The sequence below is a fragment of the Mesocricetus auratus genome, unplaced genomic scaffold (genome assembly GCF_017639785.1).
Source record: "Mesocricetus auratus isolate SY011 unplaced genomic scaffold, BCM_Maur_2.0 Super-Scaffold_100003, whole genome shotgun sequence".
In the NCBI taxonomy this organism is placed as follows: Eukaryota; Metazoa; Chordata; class Mammalia; order Rodentia; family Cricetidae; genus Mesocricetus; species Mesocricetus auratus.
The window spans coordinates 47,202,701-47,226,767 of record NW_024429188.1 but is presented as its reverse complement, the minus strand read 5'-3'; the positions used below and the strand labels follow the sequence as shown (position 1 = coordinate 47,226,767).

The 24,067-nt window shown below is 39.2% G+C and overlaps 1 protein-coding gene across 2 annotated transcripts in view; it reads right to left on the bottom strand.

Annotated features, from left to right (window-relative positions):
• Window positions 1-24,067, bottom strand: part of Kif4a (kinesin family member 4A) — a 99,253-nt gene that overhangs the window by 6,978 nt on the left and 68,208 nt on the right. For both annotated transcript variants that reach the window (XM_040744242.1, XM_040744243.1), the window contains exons 16-28: window positions 21,488-21,591; window positions 20,108-20,252; window positions 19,329-19,439; window positions 14,707-14,790; window positions 13,752-13,865; window positions 8,797-8,952; window positions 8,582-8,682; window positions 6,889-7,018; window positions 5,397-5,567; window positions 4,790-4,897; window positions 3,489-3,566; window positions 2,894-2,992; window positions 2,246-2,422 (exon numbers count right to left, since the gene is read on the bottom strand). In XM_040744242.1, coding sequence (XP_040600176.1) covers window positions 2,246-2,422; window positions 2,894-2,992; window positions 3,489-3,566; window positions 4,790-4,897; window positions 5,397-5,567; window positions 6,889-7,018; window positions 8,582-8,682; window positions 8,797-8,952; window positions 13,752-13,865; window positions 14,707-14,790; window positions 19,329-19,439; window positions 20,108-20,252; window positions 21,488-21,591 — 1,578 coding nt within the window. The remainder of the gene's footprint in view (window positions 1-2,245; window positions 2,423-2,893; window positions 2,993-3,488; window positions 3,567-4,789; window positions 4,898-5,396; window positions 5,568-6,888; window positions 7,019-8,581; window positions 8,683-8,796; window positions 8,953-13,751; window positions 13,866-14,706; window positions 14,791-19,328; window positions 19,440-20,107; window positions 20,253-21,487; window positions 21,592-24,067) is intronic.

Genomic DNA, 24,067 nt, shown 5'->3' with positions numbered 1-24,067 from the left:
AACCACTTATAACTCCAGCTCCCAGGGCTCCAACGTGCTCAAGCATCTGCACACATGTGGTATTCACCCACACACCCACACAAATGTTAGCAAAAAGAAATCTCTGGAGAAGTTTTCTAAAACTCCAAGCCCTGCCTTACCTCAACTCAATCAGAACATCTACAGGTAGAGTTCCTGGTTGTATTTTAAAGAGCTCCCCTGAGGAAAACTACAGTTAAGCATACCGTTTTACAGTCTGTAACTCTAGTAGTAAGTATAGGATGTCTCAGAAGAATAGATCTGGTCAAATTTAAAACTCAAAGAATAAAGAACAATAATGCTGATATATTAAGCTTTCCCAAGAACAAGTGTATCCATATTGTTTCATACCTGCAAACTCCTTTCCAAAGGGTTCAGGCCCTCTGTTCTTTTGTTCCTGTGTATGCTTCTGAACTGTCTCTGTAACTTAGATGGCTATTTAATCTACATTAAGCTAGCACTGTTACTTCAATCATAATGGTATAAATGTTGGTTGAGGAAATAAACAAAAGACAGACATTTGGGGCTAGGGATATGCCTTTGTAGTTAAGAATGCTTGTTGCCTTTGCAGAAGACCTGGATTTCATTCCCAGCACCCAAATGGTGGCTCACAACCATATGTAACTCCAGTTCTGGGAGATTTGACGCCCTTATCTGACCTTCACAGGCACCAGGCATGCATGTGGTGCCCATACATACATGCAGGGAAAACATTACACATAAATACATCTAACGTTATAAGACAGCCATGTCCTGCTTCATTTTGTCTAAGTATCCCAGCACTCTGCTTCTAGTCTTAGCAATCTATTATTTATTGTGCCAGAAGTGTTCTCCCTCTTGTCCTCAACACTATCTTTGCCTTTCTACCTTATCCTGCAGCAACAGTCACCTCCTTCAATGTCATATCCTTAATCTGTACCTCTTCTGGTTGCTTCTAAAAACCCAAATCCTCCAATTATTTTTCCTGAGATGAATGTACTGAAGTTCTAGATATGCTTCTTTCTATCCCTTTGTCTTGATTCTTCCATTAAGTTATAAATCTCTGAGGGCACAGTGTGTTGCATTGTTGATGTTGCTACCTGACCAATAACATCACCTGGCTGTTTGTTCCTTATGGTCTGCTTCACTTTTGACTTTACAAAACTGGCCAAATCAAGTCTGCTTCCAGAAAGCCACTAAGTTAAATTAGGAGCCATTCTCTTAAGAATGGCGGTGGCTACAAAACACAGGTGGACTAGTGATGAAGCATAGTATTTTGGAAATTAATGTTTCAGCATGAAACAGCTGTATTTAGCAATTACGGTGGACTAGCATTGTGGAAGTAAATAAAGTACACATTAAAGTCAGAATGGTTTTTAGGTGGGCATGGCATTGCAAGCCCAACTGTAATTTCAGCACTCAGGAGGTGGAGGTAGGAGGCATAGGTGTTAAACATCATCCACGGTTACATAGTGAGTTCAAGTCTAGAATGGGATATATAAGGCACCATCACTATAACAAAACAACAATGCCTCCCAAGTCAGGTTATTCCTAATTCTCCTTAATTTGGCATGTTTGTTCTTAATTATTATCTTTTTCTATAATTCCATTTGTTCCTTAGCATAGTTAGAAAAAGAAAAACATCCTAACAGGTAAGGAAGATAAAGCAGCCACTCAATTTCTGGCCCAAGTTTTTTGTTGTTGTTGTTTTGTTTTTTTCACTAATGTGATCACCAGAATATGATAAAAAAACAAAGTGGACCTGGGAGTCTAAACACTAAATTTCAAGTATTGACTATCACTTGTTTTGGTGACCATAGACCAATTCACTTTCTTCTTGTGGGTCTGAAGCCTATCTGTAAACAACAAATACCTCTCAGGGTTTTTTTTTTGTTTTTACAATTATTCAAAGATGATGTGTGAGGATGGTTGTTTAAACTATAACAAGTGCTATACAACATGGACTGGAGTGATCACTTGGGAATCAGCTTCAGTGTAATGGTACAGAATGCTAGCTATTCAGATTGCCACAATCCTGAAAAATCAAAGTGAGCCAGCCAACTTGAATGTTCAGGTGTGTCTGCTGCCCTCAGAGTCCACACAGCGGTAGTCCGACAAGTGTCCCTTAGAGCCAATGCTCTGAAGGGGATCCAGGGAGTTCAGATGTAGGGCAACAACCAATTTGACATTCACAAGCTAGCCCACTGGAGCTAATTGTCATGAGTGAAATTAGAGAGTTGGCTCATACCCCTTGGTTGTTCTTCTTGGACACCTTGACTAATTTTGGTGGTACCCACTCCTCATCAGCACAATCATCACTGCCATCATTCTCCTGCTCAGTCACAGAATGCTCTGAACAGTTCTGTAGCTCCTCGATATCCAAGATTTCCTCTGGGCCTTTTTCTTTAATTCGGCAAGGTTTGGGCTACAAAAAATTGAGATAGTTAAAAGTTTTTGAAAACTATGTATGGCATGGTATCATCTCACTAACTATTGCCAGCAGTATTTACAGAGATTTCAGACTTCTCAAATATATTCCACTTGGTTTTGCTAATCACAAAAATTCTGCTTTAGCCTTTGGCCTTGGAGTCTTTGAAGAGCTAGAAACTGGAGGCCGATCAATCTGAGGGAGGGAGAGAGGACTCATGGTTTAATAAGATAAGCATCTCTGGATGGACAGCTGAACATTGCTCTCTTCTTTTTAGCCATGTTATATAATAACTGCATCATCAACCACAATTAGCCTTCTGAGGAAGCTGAATGCCTATTTACCTTAGGATTGTATTCTAGTTTTATTTTGGCTCCTTACTCTCATAGCCTTTTACAAAAGACAGGTTTAGTATACTCACTCAAACCTGAGCTACACAAAGGTATCATAGACACCTGGACATCTTACCTTAGGTGGAATATATTCAAAGGAAGAATCTGGAGACTGAAGGATATTTTTCATAAGATGGGTTTTCTGTGTGCTGGCTACTTGGAGGAGGGCCAGTTTCTGTTTGAATAGCAGAGACAAAATAGATAATGTTAGGGCACATTTTGGGAGCATTTATGGCTAAACCAGATTCCAGACCTATGCTATCTTCCTTGTTTATCACAATAAAGCGAGGCTGGGTGGCAGTAGAGTACTCGGAGGACTCTCACTTTCTAAGATCACTATTAGATTAAGGAGGGGTTTGTTTCTGTGAGGATACATAGTAAGATAGGGTCTTACTATGTATCCCTGGCTGGCTTAGAGCTTACAGAGATATGCCTGCCTCTCCCTCCTGAGTGCTGGGATTAAAAGTGTATACCACCATGTCAAGCAAAAACTTGGGTTTCTAACAAGTTTGAAATGCATATGAGTGGATTACATGAAAACTCAATAGAGAACCTCACAAACTTGGGCTAAATGTAGTTATCAAAGCTGAGGACTGCTTCCAAGGGCTAGCTAGCCTCAGTGGCAACAAGGGTTTCCTGAGATTTATCAAGTGGGTGAAAAGTCATCTTACCTGCTTGATGGCATTGTTTTCTTGGAGAAGCTGCTGATTCTGCTCACACATTTCTTGCATCTTCTTAAGCTCTTCATCCTATTTCCAGATAGCATAATTATAGGTGGGGTTATTTTGGGTCCTACATATGAGTTACCAAACAACTCAGGTGAAAACACTGCTTTCAAGTGGCTGGTACATGATTGGATTTTAACAGCAGGCAGACACACAGTAAAATGCCTCATTCCTTGTTCCTAGGTATCCTGAATACCTTACATTTCAGTATTCCCCAGTATCCCTGAATACACTTGCAGGGAGTAAGCTTTCTTATCCTTTCCCATTCTCATAGCACCTATGCACATCAGCATGCTGGTTCAGAAACATGCACAGATTAGTTCTTCCCTGAAATCTGCAGGTGCTTCTGTATACCCTTCTCATATAGGCTGGCGAGTCTGAATGCTACTCTAACAAGCCTGGCTAAACTTGCTTGCACTTAAGGCAACTGAATTCTTTATAACTTTAACTTGTTTGGTTATGTCTTAGGTGTGAAGTGCTAAGGCAACCTGGACTGACAGTGCAGGAAAAAGATTCGAAGATGGACTAAAATAGTGCTCCAACATGCTACTGAAGGGTGTGGTGTTCCCAGAATTTGAAAGACTTTTAGACCCTGGGCATTTTATTAACATGTCAGGTCTCGGCTCAGAACAAGCTCAGAGAGATACATTTGAATGCCCTCAGGATTTTTTCCATGTATTTGTATTATATTATTAAGTGTATATGAGCACTGGTGCCTGTACATGCTGGAGGCCAGGCATGGGATTCCTCCTAGAGCTGGAGTTACATGCAGTTGTGAGCTGCCTGGTATGTATGCTGAGAACTGAACCTTGGCAAGAGCACTAAGGGCTCTTAACTACTAAGCCATCTCTTTAGTCCCCTGCCATCAAGATTTTAAGTAAATCTGGCATGGAGCCTTCTGTTTCAGTATTGAAAATTAGATTATTATTATTATTATCATTTGTTTTTCAAGAAGGCTTTCCTTGTGTAGCTTTGGCTATCCTAGAACTAGCTCTATAGACCAGGCTGCCCTTGAACTCAGAGAGATCCACCTGCCTCTGCCTCCTGAGTGCTAGGATTAAAGGCATGCACCACCACTGCCTGGCCTGAAAATTAGGTTATTCTTACTGTAGCCACACCGATTTCCCCTAACCAGATCCAACAGGGCCTTGAAGGAGTAAAGGCTCTGGTTTGTCAATAGTTAATTACTTTCTGCTTCAAGTGTCATGGCTCAAACGAGATAGGACTCTCCATCAGGTTTTGCATACCTGACATTTCAGAGTGCTCAGCAGCTGCTGTTCCTTTTCACTAACTGTCTCCTTCGGCGGCTTCCCTGACATTTGGCATTGTTGCAGCTGACTGAGAAGGTACAGCACCTAAAGAAAGACACAACCACTGGGTGAGAGCAGAGGAGTAAGGGGATGTTATCTAGTTCAAGTCGTGATTCACGTAACTTTTTCTGTGAGTTAAAGGTAAAGAATGTCTTTTCCTCTCATGTCCAAAGTGATAAGCCTCGTAAAGGTGGTTTTCAGCATGTAACCTTGGGACTGGATTCAGTGACTAAGAGCCACTTAGACAAGTCACTTCTGTTTCAGATCACTTACTTACAAAATGTGGAAAAAAACACATAGTGTTTTGAAGGAAGCTTCATGTGCCATTACTGTTTGTTTACTTATTTTTAGACTGGGATAGGTCTCAGTGTAGTTCAGATAGGCTTTGAACTTGAGATGATTTTTCTGCTTTAGCCTCCCCGAGTGCTAGGATTACAGGCAATCGACCATCATGTTGGGCATATTCTATGACTTTTAAAAATGAACATCCAGAAGCAGTGACAGCCCATGCCTCACCATAGCTTCTTGTCTTGCTAAAAGTTACCTTTTCTTGCTCCTGTTGCTTCACTTTGACCAGCTCAGCTTTTAACTCTCTCTCTCTCTCAGTAAGGTGATTTTGCTCTTCAAACAGCATCTTCTCCATGTCAACACAGCTGGCCTTACTCTGCTTCAGGCTGCTTTCAAGTTTGCTCACCTGTATTTTGGAGGAGACCAGCTGAAAGGATAAGAGAAAGTCATTTTCTGTGAAGGATGATCTATCTTCTCTCATTCACTGAACAAGAAGGTCAGCTTTCTTGAAGTGATTTGAGAAAAGTTCTAAGAAAGTCTAAATCCATTCTCATTTTTCCCATGTCATATGGATTCTAATACTGAACTGAAATACTGCTACTGGTAAAATATTTTACTTTTGATGTGTATGGGTGTTTTGCCTGCATGTATGTCAGCAAACCATGCACATGCCCAGTTGCCCAGTTCCTGCAGAGGCCTGAAAAGGGGGTGTCAGATCACTTAGAAATAGAGTGACAGTGCTAGGACTTGAACCTAGGTCCTCTGAAAAAGCAGTCAGAGCTCTTGGGTCACTGAACCATCTTTCTAGCACCAATAGCACTGTTTTAGCCCTAGCTCATGAGTTGATATTTATGCAGAGACAGGTATCTTAGGGGTAGAAGCCACAACTGAAGTCATTTATCTGTTGCTCTGCATCAAGGCAAGAATAAACCTAACATGGACAATATCTGACAATTCTGAAATTCTGAAACTTTAAGCAGATCTTGAATCTTAAAGAGGAACTCACAGAACACAGCTTATAACCAATCCTGTCTCAGAATCTCTGTTCACATGTTAGAACTTGTAGACCTGATTGCTGAAATTGTAGATCTTTCTAGATAAACCTCTTTAGGCAAGACTGGTATCCTGTATGTGCCTACTTTTATTCTCACTACTAGCCCAGATAGGGAGCATCATAAAGACCAGTATCCCCAAAACTATTCAGCATTCCTTAGTAGACTAAATCTACTAGCCCAAGACAAAAACATATAAAGCATAACAGTGCTCAAACTTCTGGATTCAGAAACAATATACTTGTCTACAGTGATCAATTTTGATTCATCTTCTGATAGTTTACAATGAAATCATACATTTACGATCAGTGAAGAAGGCTTTTTCTTAAAATGAATCTGTGTATAGTCTCCTTGAGACTGTCTCAAATTTCTAAACAAACATCTCATAGGTGTTTTTAAAAGTAGTACAATACTTCATGCTAGCCAGTAACTTCTTATGGCATCCTAGTCTTTTTCTATTAACAATAGGTCACATTAATGCATACTTGCTATGTCAGGCATAATGAGTATCAATTTATGATAATTTTCTAAGACACTGTCCTGTACTTGCTTCTAACCAACTTTTATCTATTAAATGCTTCAATATTGGATCTTCTACCATGAAAAGTAGCTATAGCACCAAGAAAGCGTTCCTTACACTTCAACCTACCCAGTCAGGTCCTCTAGAACTGTTATTATTGGAAAGAGCGATTTTACCTCTCCAATTAAATATTTTATGGCACATTTAGCTTCCAGAATTGTGGCAATATTCTCCCAGCGTTGTTTCCGCCTGTCTTCACTTTCGGCATCTAGGAGCTTTTGCTGTAGGTCTGCAATCTGAGCACTCCTTCAGGGAGAGAACAGTGAGGAGAAAGGGAGGAGCTTTGATTAGAAAAATTAAAAGAATTTTATGTATGGAATTATCAGTTAAAAAATGACAAGCTGTATTATTCAAATTTTATGTGGTCCCTCCAAAACTGTAACAAAAGGAACCCCAAGGAAATGTCCAAGTGTCTCTAATTTCATTAAATATTGGTTGAAATAAGAGAGACTTAGAGGTTGATGGCTACCCTATATGCCATCCTAGAACCTTCATCCAGGGACTAGTGGAAGCAGAGACAGATACCCACATCTAAACACTGAACTGAACTCCTGGAACCTAATGACCGAGATGGAGGAGTGATGAGCAAAGGGGTCAAGACCATGATGATGAAACCTACAAAGACAGCTGACTGGATAAGGGGGAGCTCTTGAATACCAGACTGATGGCTGAGAGGCCAACAGGGGACTGATCCAGACTCCATGAATGTAGTGTCAGGGAGGAGGCCACAGAAATCACTGGGGCCTTGGGTAGTAGATCAGTGTTTACCATGGTTTATGAATGATCTTTGGGAGCCCATTCCAAATAGAGGGATGCTCTCTCAGCCTGGACACATGGGGAAGGGCCTAGGCCCTGCCCTGGATGAAATGACAGACTTTAGAGATCCCCCAAGGAGGGCCTCACTGTCCCTGGGGAATGATGTGGGGATTGGTTGGGGGGTTGGGAGGCTGGTGAAGGGACAAGGGAGGAGGGGTGAGAGAGGGAGCTGGGACTGACATGTGAAACATTCATGTTTTTAATTTAAATAAAAACATATATTGAGGGAAAAAAGAAGAAAAAGAGAGACTTAGAATGACTGATTTTTTCCTACCTTTTATTTATTTCTCTGTGTATGTGTAGGGGTGGACACACCATGGTGTGCGGACTTTTTGTTAGTTCTTTGTCTCATTGTTTTCTCAAAAGTTTTTTCAGTTTATTATACATTCTAGTTTTTAATCCTCTGTCACATATGTAGCTGATAACGATGTTTCCCCATTCCACAGGCTGCCTCTTCACTGGAATGATGGTGTCCTTTGATGTACAGAAGCTTTTTAAAATTTCATGAGGTTCTATTTGCTAACTGTCAGAAGCAGGTGCTTCTTATAAGCTGAAGTGCGTTCACTATTTTCTTCTCTATTACATTATGGTCTCAGGTCTTAATTTGAGGTCTCTGTTTTATGTGGAGCTGTTTTGTGTAGAGGAGAAAACAAGCTTCATTCTTCTACATGTATGTAGCTAAACACCTTAAACTGCAGCATTTGTTGAAGATGCTGTCTTCGTTGCAGTGTGTATTTCTGGCCTCTCTGTCAAAAAGTTTAAGACTCCCAACTTTATTTTACATTTGTAAGGTGAGAAGAATGACTCTTGCTTCATAGAGCACCATAGCGACTGAATGGCAGAATGAATCTCAAAATACTGTTACTTTCTCTTTGTCACTGTCCCCCCCCCCTTAATCCTTTGAAAAGGAAGGAAACTCTTGACTGTGTGGATTGCTGGCACCTATTTGGATTCCAGCTATAACATTTTATGCTTCAGATACAGCCGGATTACCTGAGCTCCAGTTCAGTCTCTAGGCTTTCAATCTGCTTTGCAATGTAATCCTCTGCTTCTGTATCCGAACCTCGCATTTCATCACGTGAGAATGTGCGCCTCTGTAAAAACAGTGGGCAAGAAGGTGGGATTTAAAAGGAAAGAGTCCTCCAAAGCAGTGAGGATTCGCTGGAAATTCCATGTGGCTATTGATAGCATCTTCCCATGACACTTACTCGGAGTTTAGGAGGAGGATTCTCTCCAGATTCTCTTTTTTCTTTGAGTTGTGCCACATCCTGAGCTAGGATCTTCCTGTCTTCAAGAAGGTCATTCAGATGCCGCTTGGCTTCCTCAGTACTGACCATAACCTCAATTTCATTTCCAAGCCAATTCTAGAAGAAAAATCAGTGATGTGTGAGTTGGGGATGAGGATTCCATGGGCTAGATACAATTTAACTTAATTTCATTTGGACCAGAGTCTATGAAACCAGAAGTGAGATCTTTATTTGTGTCTATATCGCTAAAACCATTGCCTCTCTAAGAACTTTTATCAATAAGTCCCCAAAGTCATGAGAAGCTTTCTATAGCAAACCTTTCTCTATCTATCCTACTACTTCTATTTATTGTTCCCATAATATTTGTTTTTTTGCCATTAACTATCATGACACATGTTTAAAACAGAAGGTAGGTGAGGGGCTGGAGAGATGGCTCTGAAGTTAAGGGCACTTACTGCTCTTCCCAGCACCCATGCCTGTAATTCCAGCTCCTGGGATCCAATGTCTCTGGCTTCCCTCAGACACTTGAATTCGGGTGTACATATCCACTTGCAGACACACACAATACAACAAAAAATATATAGAAAAAAAGTAGACGGAAGGGATTTTAAAAGGAAATATAATTAGCTAAATAGACTTTTAGAAACAGTAGCCTTGAAGGCTGGATACAGTTTAGTGGTAGAGTGGGTGCTCATGTTCAAGATGCTATAAATTCAATCCTTAACACCAAAAAGAGAAAAACTCACAAAAGATACTTGGAGAGAATTCTCAAAAGAACAACTGTGCAAGCTCAAACCAGACAAAATCCCAGGAGGTGGGAAGTGGACCTAAGTCCTACCCTAACTGAGTGTTGAGATGACAGGCATATGCCATTTTTCAAGCTTTTTGCTATCCATTTCTACTTTAATTCCATTATGGTCAAAAACGTACTGCACAAGACTTACGCTGTCTTAAGCCAGTCAGAGTACCCTGAAACTTATTTTATGGTTCAGAATCTTAGTGGGTTTTCTCTACGAACTTATTATATCACCCATTTCCTAGGTGTGTGCCAAAGTGAAATGACAATGCTTATGCAGAAGCCTGTATGTGACCTTTCTGATAGCAGCTTCATTCATGTAATGGTTTACTTTAGGTGATGACTTGATTGGATTAAGGAATACCTATAGAACAAAGGTAAAGCCATTTTTTTTCTGGATACATCTGTCAGTGTATTTTCAGCGGAGATTAGCAATATGAGCAGGTGGACTGAGTCCAGAGTTGCAGATAGAACAAAACTGACAGAGGGAGGGCAATTTCTCTTTCTTTTCTGGACCTAGGGCATGACAGCTCCACGTACTTTGGTCTTTGGACTCCAGGACTTATATCAACACCCCCAGATTCTTTAGCCTTTGCCCTATGACTGAGAGTTACACAACCAGTCTCCCAGTTTTGAAGCTATCAGACTTAGACTCAATTGTGATATGGTATCCAGGATCTCCAGCTTGCAAGCGAAAAACTATGGGACATTTGGGCCTCATAACTATGTGAGCCATTTCTCCTCATAAATCTCTCATGTCTATTGGTTCTGTCTCTCTGAAAAACAATATAATTCAAAATTGTTATTTGGGTGTGGCAGTTCATGGCTGTACTCACAGCACTTGGAAGCTGAAGCAAGAGGACTGCTACAAGTTAGAAACTAGCCAGCCTGGGCTATAGAAGAAGTCTAGGCCAGGCCTTGCCTCAAAAAAGTCAAAAGCATTTAACAATTGACTGGATAAACAAACCATAGTAAATCCATGCAATGGAATATGACTTAATGAAATAAATACACAAAAAGTGCAAACTATGGATTTAAATGCATCACATTAAAAGAAGCCATATTTTATTCTTATAATTTTAAGACCAAAACAAAGGAGAGATAACCATAATATAAATCAGTGTATAAGAGATGCTCAGCAGTAGAGTACCTGCCTAGCACGTACAAGGTCTTGGGTTTAATCCTTAGCACTTACTGAACTACCCAATAAAACACACTTTATGTCAATTATGCTTTAATAAACTGGGTTAAAAAGGAATCAATTCCATTTGCCATTCTAATAGCTAAATCAATCAAGCCACAAGTTTATTTTAATAATAAAGGAAATTTTTCTGAAAAAATAAAATTAATTTTGATAAAAAACATTTAGTTTTAGGTACATGGGTGTTTTGTCTGAATGTATGTCTGTGTACCACATGTGTTCCTGGTACTGGCTGGGTAAGAAGAGGATGTCTGATCCCTTGGGATTGGAGTTACAGATGGTTTTAAGCTTCTGTGTAGGTGCTGGGAACTGATCCTGGCTCTCCTGGAAGAATAGCCAGTGCTCGCAACCACTGACCCACCTCTCCGGCCCCCTCATTTTGCAATAAAACCCTTAATGTTCTTAAATCTTAGCTATAAATTCTATGCAATCCTAAACAAACTCGTAGCAGACCTGGCAGAAATTTTTAAGCCAATTCTAAAATTCAGACAGAGATACAGAGGACCCAGCTTTCTCAAAGAAAGGGAGGAAGGAAGGAAGGGAGGAAGGGAGGAAGGAAGGAAGAACAATAATGGACTTATACCATCTGATGTTTTGTAAATTTAGAGATAGCATTGAAGACATTTTGGTAGTAGCATAAAAGTAGATATGTAGAACAATGTAATAGAATCTACAAATAGATAAATAGACATATAATTCTGACAGAGGTATCATGCCAAAATGAAACTTATGTCTACATGTAATGATAGAAAACACACATATCAAAAAGAAAATTTAGGAGGAAATCTTAGCAATCATGAGTTTACTAAAGATGTCAAACAAAACATGAAAACTATGGATCATAAGAGAAAAGCATCAATATATTAGATAATGTCAATTAAAAGCCTATGCTGGGGATGGTGGTGCATGTCTGCAATCCCAGAATTTGGTGATGAAAGAGAAATCAGAATATAATCCTAGCACTAAGGAGGTGGAGGCAGGAGGATCAGGAGCTCATGTTCATCCTCAGCTACACAGTGAATTTGAGGTCATCCAGGAATATACAAGGTCCAGTCTCAACAGAGATAGTAGCTAGCTTTGATACTCCAAAGATTCTATTTAAAAATTAAGAAAAGCAAGTCACAGCCTAAGAAAATAACTGTAAAACAGAGGTCATCTGTTGGATATACCCAAGTTATAGAAAGAATTCAAAATTTATAATAAGAAAAAATACAATCCAATCAAAAAGTAGAGAAAATATTTGGATACTTCACACAATAAAATACACACAAAAAAGTAGGCTGGGTGCGGTGGCTCACACCTTTAATCTTAGCTCTTGTGAGGCAAAGGCAGGTGGATTGTTGTGAGTTTGAGGACAGTCTGATTTACATAGTGAGTTCTGAGATACCCAGGGCTATGTAGAGACCTTGTCTCAGAAAACAAACAAACAAACAAACAAAAACACCAAAGAAACAAAAAAGAAAAATAAAAAAGCAAGTAGACACATGTAAAGATGCTCAACATCCTTATTAGGAAAATGAAAACTATAACAAGGTACCTACTAGAATACCTAAAATTTAAAAGACTGACTATACTATAAGTATTGTTGAGAACAGGCAGCAATAAGAACCTAAATTCACTGCTAGTAGGAATGTAATATGGTATAACCACATTGGTAAACAGTTTAGTAATTGTTTAATAGGTAAAACATACACTTAGCAGATGAGAAAGCCATTCAAATCAGGGATGTCTACCCAAAAGAACTAAGACACACAGTTCCCACAAAAACTTGATGTATGAGTGTTCAATACAATATCTGTAATAGCCCAAACTGGAAATAACTCAAATGACCACCAATAGGTGAGCAGAGAAGTTATAGTACATCATACAACGAATGTAAAAGTAACTGATGAATGTAATCATATGGACAAATGTGAAAATAATTATGCTGAATAAGGGGTCAAAAAGTCACATACTACGTAATTAAATTTTAATAAAACTATAAAAAATAAAAACAAATCTATAGTGACAAAAAACCAATCTCTCTCTCTCTCATTTTTTTGAGAAAGGGTTTCTTTGTACAACAGCTCTGGCTGTCTTGGAACTCACTATGTAGACAAGGCTGGCCTCAAACTCAAGAGATCTACCTGTATCTGCCTCCTAAGTGCTAGGATTAAATGTGTGTGCCATCGCCACCTGGTTATATTTGGATTTTTAATTTAAAAAATTTAAAAACTTTTTAGATTTACTGAATGCATATTAATGCTTTGTCTGTATGTATGTAAATGAACCAGTGGATTCAAACTCTCCATGGAGCTCAGACTTGCTTTGAACTCATGATTTTCTTGCTTCAGCTTCACAAATGCAATGAGGTCATGCACGGGTGTATCGCCATACCCGGCCAGAAAGCACATTTTGGTATTCTATGTGTAATGGTTATTTTCCCATTGCTTTCACCTGACAAAAGCAACTTAAGGAACAGCTTATTGAGTTTCACAGTTTAATGGCATATAGCTCCCCACGGCATGGCAGGCACGGGGACAGGAGTGTGAGGTGGGTGGTCACACTGTGCTGAATGTCAGAAAGCAGAAAGATAGGAATACTCACACTCGGCTCACTATCTCCTTTTTATTCAGTCTAGGATCCCAGTCCATGGTATGGTGCGACCCAGCATTTCATCAAACTGTATACTTTAAATACATACCATTCACTGTATGTCAATTTCACCAGAATAAATAGTAACTGAGCTATGACAGGCAGGGATAGAAAGAATTCTCCACTTTTGCTCTCTGACAACAGTTTAAAGACAAGTATCTTTTGAAAAAGGATTTCAGACGGAACTTCAAATTCCAGATTTACTTTTAAATCAATAGAAAATTATTTCCTATTTTTCCTATCCCCGGAGCATCTAAGGAAAATGGCAGTTCAAGCTGTTCATACCTTCACTCGAGCTGCAGTGCCTTCCATCCCACGGCTTTGAGTCTCTTTCCGTTTATCTGCAACCTCCTTTTGCTTTTGGAGAGCATCCTTAAGACGTTTGTTGGCAGCTGCTGCCTAAATACAAATGGGAAATGGTTATGCTGAAGAACATTTTAATTTGCAGCATCTCAGCAAACAAATTCTAGGTTTTAAAATCTCCATGGACATGAAAACTGATGAATAGCCACTGCTTCAGAACTTGTACGAGAGATGTATTTAAAGGAAGTCCTGCAGGCTACAAATGTCTGAGAATATCATGTATTGCTAGTAGTCTGATTTTTTAAAGGAAACAAGTCAAATTAGAATTAAGAAATCACTTTTTTTTATATTTTATTTTCCAGTTTAAATTTAGATAAGAAACGAGGTTGCTTCACAAGTCAGTTCCAGGTCCCTCTCCCATTCCCTCCCCTCCTCCCGTGACCTCCCCCCAACCCCCCCCCGTTATCCCCTCATTCCCCCAGGGAGGGTGAGGCCCTCCATGGGGGTGTCCATAGTCTGTCATTTCATATAGGGCAGGGCCTAGACCCTTCCCCAAGAGTTCAGGGTGAGAGTGCACCTCACATTGTTCTATGATGATAAGAGTTTTCAAAATAGACTATTTGTTCACAGGTCATACTAGATATAAAGAGATGAAGACTTAGGGTTTGTTCAGCTTGTATGGTAGTGCATGTTCATAATCCCAATACTTAGGAGGTAGAGTCAGGAGTTCAAGGCTAGTCTTGGCTATCTAGTGAGCTCAATGACAGTCTGAACTACAGAAAAACAAAAATAAAACATAAACCCCCAAATAAAACAAAACAAAATATTTAAGAATTGCTGGCCAATATTGACATCCCTCATTTCCTAAGACACTGTGTCAGCATGTTTAAGTATGAAGATGACAATGCATTTAGCACAACAGACAGGATTTTCTTACCTCCTCAGTTTTACGTCTGAGCACATTAGACTGTTTCTGGAAGTTCCTTTCAAGTTTGAGCAGCTCGTATTGCCTCTTACGATCCTGATAACAAAAAAGTCACATCTTAATTGATGTCCAGCTAACTAAAATAAAACCTTAAACTAAGAAAACTTTCCAGATGTTCAGATGTCCTTTATATTTAAGGCTAAGAACAACAGTGTGAGCTGGATTTATCTTCTCTTATCAAAATTTTGAACTGAAAGTTCTAGAAACTATGTTTGCATATATAATAAAGATGCTTGTCTTCCTCAGCTTATTGTTCTGTGTTCAAATCCTCCATTTCTCAGACTAAGTCAATTATAAATATTACCATAGGATGTGAGATCTGGAAGAAAGCAAAGATCATCCAATGAATGCCTTGTCCATATAGGTCACTATTGACAGAGCTAGAACTTAGTACTACTGATAAAAAGATCAGTACTCTTTTATCCTCAACTTTAAGAGTTGATTCGTCATAAAACCCAGTGGCCAGAAAAAAGGAGAAAGCTACCACAGCCAGACACATAAAATCATTTCTCATTTCTGAACAAATCTAACTCACCTGAATGCATCGTCTCTGCTCAGAGATGAAAAATCAGGACCATGAAACATTATGGGATACCAGCTGCTTCAGACAACCACACTCTTAACTGCTTTGATTTCTCGGCCCCTTTCTTATCTTCTTAATCTATGAAGCTTTTTGGTTCTACTTGTTGTTTACCCAGTCTGGATGGCATTTGGTCAGCCATTTTAGTCATGTCCTTGCCAGCATACATAAAGAACTATTATGAGATGGCTAATACAAATGAACTCAAGGGTATTTTTGTAGACCATTTTGTCTCCTATCATTTTGTTTTGCTTGTATATTATAGTTTCCATTTTTGTGTTTTTAGGAGTTTATATGTGTATGCTTTTTTAAACTTTAAAAATTGTTCTGGCTTATTTTGCCTATTTGTTTTTTTTTAAGCGAGAACGAAGGCAGGGAGTTGGGTGGGTGGGGAGGATCTGGGAAGAGTAGGAGGAGAAACTGTGATCAAATTATAAAAAATCATTTCCAATAAAAAAGAGTTAAACATGCTGATTCTGGGAAGCAGGCAATGGTGGGGCATGGCGTGTGGCTTTCAGTTAGCCTTTTGAAACGATCTGATTCTGAGCATTATAAAATGCATAACTGATTAAAGCTGGAATGAAGTTCTGAAAAAAATCCTGCATCAACAACTGGTTAAAAAAAAGAACGATTAGTTTTAACACTGGGGATTGTAGCTTAGTGATAGAATGCTTGTCCACCAAGCACGAAGTCTTATCAGGGAAAAGAAGACAGGTATTCATTTTGTATAATTCATATAATATTTATACAGTAGGTACTGTACTAGGTTCATGAAGACATGAAGATGATCTGGTTAGTATTCTCACAGAGACTGCAAATGAATATAAACGACACATAATTATAACAGAGTACAATAGAATTGTAGATAGGCCTATTTTAATAGGATGTGTGTTAGTATGAGGACAAGGGAATTAAACAGCTAGGAGATTAAACTAATTCAGTGACACAAGAAAACCCAACACTCCCATCACAAAGCTTCTTGAAGAAGTTGGTGCTTCTAGTTGTCCTTACAATTCACTTGTAATTAATTTCTATTGCTGCCCTGAAATCTCTTCCCGGTTTAATTCAGTGTCCTTTTTATGGTCCCCTTTTGACAACAAACTCAGTATCATTATTGCTCCCAAAACTGTATTGCAGCACCCTCATCCCTTTTCAGTCTTACAAATTTCCTGGTTACTTTATTCTATGTAAAATAAAGAGATTTTTTTCTTAGCCTTCTCTGTCTATTTTTCCTTTCTCCTTTCTTTCTACAGGTTGCCCTTGAACTAATTACACTTCCTTTTTTCTAAACATTCCCCATCTTTATAATCTTATTATTCCTGTGGTTTCAATTTTCACATTTCTGTAAGATAATTCCCTAATTATTAACTCTAGCCCATGCTTGCTTTTGAACTCAGCTAATATTACTTCTCTGTACGAATGCTTACACTCCTGAAACCAGGATCATTACTGCAAACTAGAATTTGCCTCTAAACTTCCCGGCCACTCAAAAGCCTTGATGTTCTCCTGGACTTATTTTTTTTGTGGTTATTTGAGACAGGGTTTCTCTGTGTAACAGCCTTGGCTACCCTGGAACTCACTCTGTAGACCAGGCTGGCCTCGAACTAACAGAGATCCTCCTGTCTCTGCCTCCAGAGTGCTGGGATTAAAGGTGTGCACCACCGCCTGGCCAACTGTCCCCTCTTTGAAAGGCATATTAACCAACTGCCAACTATTTCCCAAAGCAGCCACACCATTTTCCCATCCTACCAGCAAATGTATGAATCTAATTCTGAATTCTGGCCACAATAATTGTCTCAGCTGGCGTGAAATGGTTTCCATCTACATTTTCCTGATGCAAATGACAATGGGCACCTATTGCGCACTTCGCTGCTTTGTTCATCTTGCAACTGGGCTTTGTGTGTGTGTGTGTGTGTGTGTGTGTGTGTGTGTGTGTGTGTGTGTGTGTGTGTGTGTGTGTGTTAGATAGAAGACCCCCAGCAGTTATATGACTTATGAATATTTTCTGTTATTTTATATACTATGTTCATGCTGGTATTGTTTACAGTAGAGCAGTTTTTAAGTTTTCTAATCTAATTTTTGTTTGACTATGCTTTAGGCATCCCATTAAAAATAAAAAGCCGGGCAGTGGTGGCGCACGCCTTTAATCCCAGCACTCGGGAGGCGGAGGCAGGCCGATCTCTGTGAGTTCGAGACCAGCCTGGTCTACAGAGCGAGTTCCAGGACAGCTTCCAAAACAATACAGAGAAACCCTGTCCCGAAAAACAAATAAATAATGTTTGCCTAATCAAAAGTCACAAATACTAACACCTTGCTTTATTCTAAGAGATTCATAGTTTTAACTCTTATATATATTTAAATATTATTTATTTATTTAAAGTGTGTGTGTTTGTGTGTGTGTGTACGTGTGCAGGGAACTTGTGGGAGTCAGTTCTCTCCTTCTACCAGGTGGGTCCCAGTGAATGAACTCAGGCTTGGTGGCAAGTTATCTTTTTTGGTTAAGCACCTACTGCTAAGCCCAGTGACCTGGGTTTGATTCCTGACACTCACATGTAGAGAGAATCAAATACAGCAACGTGTCCTCTGATCTCTACATATGTGCCCACACACATACGTATGTATGGGATGAATAAATATTATAAATAACAGATAATAGTGGCTGGTCCATTTTACATTCCACTAGCAATGTGTGAGGGTCCTGGTTTTATCACATTACCACAAACTTTGCTCTTTTCTGTTTTAATTGCAGTTTTTCCAGTGGGTATGAGGTGGATATTGCACTGTGGTTTCCAGGTGTGCTTTATTAAACAGCTCAACTGTCTTGAAAAGTGTTTTCTATCATATACCATGCTCTTTCTTCTCATATTCACCCAAGCATGCAGATAAATAGTTTTGCTTAGTTTTGAACTGCCAATTGTTAAGCCTAAAATAAACTAAACTAAACAAACATAGATACTTTGAAATCTTTCTGAAAAATGCTATATTTGCTGGGCGGCAAGATGGCTCAGTAGGAAAAGGTGCTTGCCACAAAGCCTGATGATCTGACCTTGATCGCTTAAATCTATATGGCAGAAGGAGAGAAATGACTTCAAACAAGCTGTTCTCTGACCTCCCAACTCAGGCTAGTGGTGTCCTCCTCCCTCTGTGCAATACAATAAATATAATTTTAAAGATTTTGCTAAATAAAGTGTTTTTTTCTAATTCTGAGCTATATATTGCCATGAGTAATCATCAGTAGTGTATTTTCCCTGGTGACAATTTGGCTTCTTTAGGATTTTTCCCCTGCCAAACCTTTCCTGAAGCATCTGTAACTCGCTGAATCGCTTGTAAGATCATTCTGCTTTTAGCACAGTATCACTGGAGGTAAGCAGAAACTCTCCCAAATTACCCAACAGTAATGTCTAATGCTGCTGATGTGGTTCAGTGTATACCTTTTGCTTTGTTTTATGACTCAGACATTTAAAAACTGTTTTTCCCTCACTGTTTTATTTTGCTGAAGTGTCTCACGTGTTGTCCTTTTTAAAATTATTTTATTTAGCATTGTGTGGAGGTATGTATGGCACATGTGTGGAGGCCACAGGACAATCTGTAGAGACAATTCGCTCCTTCCACCTTTATGTGTTTCTGGGGATCACTCAAGTCAGGCTTGGCGCAAACGGTTTTACTTGCTCAGCCATCTCACCAGCCTCTTTCTGTATCATTCTTAAATCTTCAAATTATTTATTCCTTGTATTCAAGAAATCCAGGCTTATATTGCACCTTCCTGTACAAAGAAGACATTATTCAAGCGCAGAGCTCATTTACTACTCAGCTTTCAACTTTTCATAGTACCTCATCCATAGTGGCTTGCATATGGTAGACACTCAACAGAAAGCTGTTCAATTCATGAATGTCACACTTGTGGAGATATAGGATAAACAAAAAAAAACTTTAGTATTAGTAGCTTGGAGACAGGCTCATTAGATAGGCCTTTGAGAAGCTTCAATTAACTTACCCGTTCTTTTAACTGGATTACTTCTTTGTCTTTTTGCTGTTTCCACTGTCTAAACTTCTCAGCATCCTCTTTCATTTGACGCATTAACTGGACTCGCTGGTGTTTCATTGTCTGTAAAAAACAAACAAACAAATCAAACCAGTGTGTTAGTCATGTGTACTTCATTCTAGGTTTTGAACAGATAGATAGAGTAACCATAAAGAAGACAAGAAGGCCAGAGCTAGCTGAGAAGATCACCAACAAATGCTGATTAGGCTTGCTACCCGGCCTGTCTCAGCATCTGGAGTGTTGGAATTAAAGGTGGCTCCAAGGAATTAATTCTAAAACCAGGAACAAATTTACCTATCAACTATTAATATTCTAAAGATTTCAGAGCAAATAAACTGTAATCACTTTGCTGATGCTATATATAAGCTGAACGCTCAGTAACTGAAAATATCCTCTAGATGTCTGACATCTTGCTACTACAAAATTGTGCCAGGATATTGTAGGAGATGATCAGAACATGACCACTAAATGCTGACATATTTTAATCTTTTGGTCTAACATTAAAATTTCTGTATGCAAAAAAGTCAAAGGTCAAATCAAAGTTTCATAATTCATATTCTAGACAGTGACTAGCACAATGTCCTAAAATACCATACTTGTGGCTATTTTTACATCTGAAATGATTACCCTGCTTCCCAATTTCTTGCCTGAAATCACTTTGGCATGATTCTAAATGGAACACCTATGCTTGCAGTTCCAATGTACTAAAAACTAGGATGAGAGTTTATTACCCGTATCTCCTGGTTCAGCTTGGAGACAGTATGCTCAGTGGATTCCTTCAGCTTCAGAAGTTTGGACTGTTCTTGTAGTTTCTTTTTCAAATCAGCTATTTGACCCTCCAGCTCTTGGAGACGTTTGCGACGGCGCTCACTCAGCCTAAATGCAGTTATAATAGAAGTGAAATGGCTTATTCTAAAATATGTAACAAAGGACTCGCGGGTTTACAACCTTATATAACATCCTCTTTAAAATAACGAATACAATCCATCCAATACAAACTGTCTCACTAATGAAAGCTTCAATTCGGGGTAAAGCAACACATTTTTCAGCATCCAAAAATGAACTGCTTCAATATACTCTCTCCCACCACTAGTGTCCAAAGGAAGGAGGTCACCTTGCTTTAGCTGTAAGGACAAATCCTGATAATTATTATATAGGTTGGTGACAGAAAGTAATCATTTAGCATAACTCTAAAGAACATAAGGTTTAGATTCAATAGAAAACAAAAACAATTGTAAGAGTAAATCAGGCTCTGTCTAAGGTAAAAGTCTAAGGGAAAGGAGGGGGTTCTGATGGCTTGTCTTAGTTTTATTCTTAACTAATCAATGAATGGTTAGTTTGATTTTTAATTATTAACTTGAGTGTTAATTTTAGTCACAATCAAGGGCACAAAATTGTCGAGGATGTCAAGATTTTAAGTGCCAGCTTACATTTAACTTTTTATAAATACTTCCTTGATCACATTAGCATGAATTAATAGCTCCTGCCTGTGAATGTTAATACTGCTTTTTCTTAAACAAAGTGACTTACAGTCGCTGCTAAAAACTAATTTGGGCACTAGTTGCTTGCTATGTTATAGCACTCTTTTATTGTCATCCTGAGATGTTTTTATTATTGGGGCTGGAGGATGGCTCAGGAGTTAAGAGCACATGCTGCTCTTGCAGATGAGCCCGGTTCAGTTTCCAGCATATACTCTAGGTGACTCACAACCATTCTGTAACTCCATTGTCGGGAATCTTGTACCATTTTCTAGCCTCCATGTGCACATACTACCACCCAATAATTAAATATAAAAAGTAAAGACATCTCGCTGGCCTTTAATCCCAGCACTCGAGAGGCAGAGGCAGGTGGATCTCTGTGAGTTCAAGGCCACCATGGTCTCCAGAGTGAGTTCCAGTTCAGCCTCCAAAACAATACAGAGAAACCCTGTCTCAAAAAACCAAAAAAAAGTAAAGACATCTCAATCATTTAAATTTTCTTCTGTCTAGGTTTTCCCCCTACCTACTGTGTTTAAATCAATTGGGGGCATTGAATGGGTCTTCTACTTCTACATTCTCTCAAAATCACCTTATACATGGCAGGGACTTAGTATTTATTGTCTTTATGCTTACTTGGCTTGATTGACATCCTTCTTAGTTGTTTGAAGTTCAAGAACCAATTCTTCCTTTTCCCTCTGTAGACTGAGGACTTCCAACTCTAGATTTTTAATGTTATCCTAGAAACATTACAGGTCAGAGAAAAAGAAAGGATTATGTAGAGTAGGAACATAATTGATTCAACATTTTGTCTCTAGGAACCATAAATTAATTACTATTTTTGAGGTACAACTCATTATATAGCTCTGGCTGGCCTGAATCTTGCAAACTGACCTCAAAGTCATAGAGATCAGCCTACTTCTACCTCCTGGGTATTTGAATTAAACTTCTATGCTACCTTGCTTGGCCCAGGAATTACTTTTATTAATCGTTCTTTTCTTCCTTTTTTCCATTTTCTTTGAAGCAAACAGGTTCTTATTATACAGGCCAGCCTGGATTCTTTGCTATCCTCATGTCTTAGGCTCCCAAGTGCTAAGGTTATAGTGATTCTACATTTGGCTTTATGAATTAAATTTTACTTCAATTGCACACCAAGGTAAGTCACAAGAAAGACTCTAAGAGGGATGCATGGATAGCCCTGGGAAGGGTAAATACATGGCTAAACAGGGGTGGAGGGGAGGGGATGGAGGGGATGGGATAGGGTTTGGGAACATGATAGATCTCAATAGTTGAGTTGGAGGAGGGATGGAGAGGGAGAGCAATGAAGGTGATGTCTTGATAGAGGGGGGCATTTTATGGTGTTAGCAAGAAACATGGTACAAGAGAAACTCCCAGGAATCTACAAGGATGACCCCAGTGAAGACTCCTAGCAATAGTGAAGGGGTGCCTGAACTGGCCTTCTCCTGCAATCAGATTGGTGACTACCCTAATTTTCATTATAGAGCCTTTATCTAGCAACTTATGGAAGCAGATGCAGAGATCCATAGCCAAGCACTGGGCTTAGTTCTTGGAGTCTAGTTGAAGAAAGAGAGGAAGAATTATATGAGCAAGGAGAGGTCAAGATCATGATGGGGAAACACACAGAGACAGCTGACCTGAGCTTATGAGAACTCAAGGACTCCAGACCGACAACTAGGGAGCCTGCATGGGACCAACCTAGACCCTCTGTATGTGGGTAACAGTTGTGTAGCTTGGGTCTGTTTGTGGGACTCCTGGTAGTGGGACCAAGGCCCATCAATGATGCATGAGCTGGCTTTTTGGAGTCCATTCCCTATGGTGGGATGCCTTGCTCAGCCTTTATGCAGGGGGTAGGAGCTTGGTCCTGCCTCAACTTGATATGCCAGGGTTTGTTGACTATCCATGGGAAGCCTGTCCTTTCTGAGAAGTGGATGGGGGAGGTAGGAAGGAGGTGGGGAAGGAATGGGAGAAGAGGAGAGAGGGAAACTGGTTGTAAAATATATAAAAAAATTTAAAATAAAAAAGGACTTGTGAAGTTCAAAGGCCTAGATCTGAATCTTAACTATAACACTAAGCATATCACAGAAAACTCCTTTTAGCCTTAGTTTCTATGCTGAAAAGAGTTAATATAGGATTTTTGAGACAACTGTCAATTAAAAAGAGTTCCTTGCAAGGTCGGCTCTTGACTTGTTTCGGTAAAATTTTGATTTTGGTAGGACCATGACTTGATAGGTAACAATGGCTCACTTATGACTAAGCAATGCAAATACCTGTCTTCTTTCAGGGGGTATAGAATATGGTATGCACCAGACAAAGAAAGACAATATGACTCACACCTGTGAAAATCCCTGGATTCCTACGGTTGGGGAATTGAGTTTTTCCTGGTAATGAGCATTTCACACATAATCATATAAATAGAAAAATAAAAAGATGCCCTGTGACTTCCCTGGGAGAGAATTGCTAGAAGCTTGTGTTTGGTTTCTTCTGGATTTGGCCTATAGGCTTTTTTCTTTGCTGATTTTACTTTGTGCCCTTTCACATATAAATCTTAACTGTAAATATAACTATTTGCTGAATCTTTTGAGTCTTTCTAGTGAATCGTTAGATGTAGAGGTCATCTTGGTGTCTCTTGAGTTTTTCCACCTGTACACTTGTATAAATAACAACATGACCCAATTTCCACTTGCTATTTAAGATTAAGATGTACCCTTACTGATGTTTGCTATCACAACTGTTCAAAATAATCACTAGTTTAATGGGTGAAAACAGTATCATATCCACATTAGTCACTAATTATCTTACCATCTTCATACAGGGAAACAATAAAATATTTGAGTACTGACTAACAACAACTGACAAAATAGCCAGGTGAATTTCTGTGAGTTTGAGGTCAGCCTGGACTACAGACTGAGTTCCAAGACAGTCAAAACTACATACACAGAGAAATCCTGGAGAAAAAAAACAACAATAACAACAAGTGACAAAAACCTTCACTGAACAGAAACTATGTTTCATTCGTTTGTCCTGCAGTAGTTCTTTTTTATAACAGGGCTCCAGACCTTAGCACAACTGACTCCATGATGGAAGTACCATTCATGCTCTAAAGCTCAGCATGTAGATAGTACCCCTGCCAAAACTAAAATAAAGAAATAAACCATAAAAGTTCATAGTTATTATTAAGTCTCTAAATGTACTAAC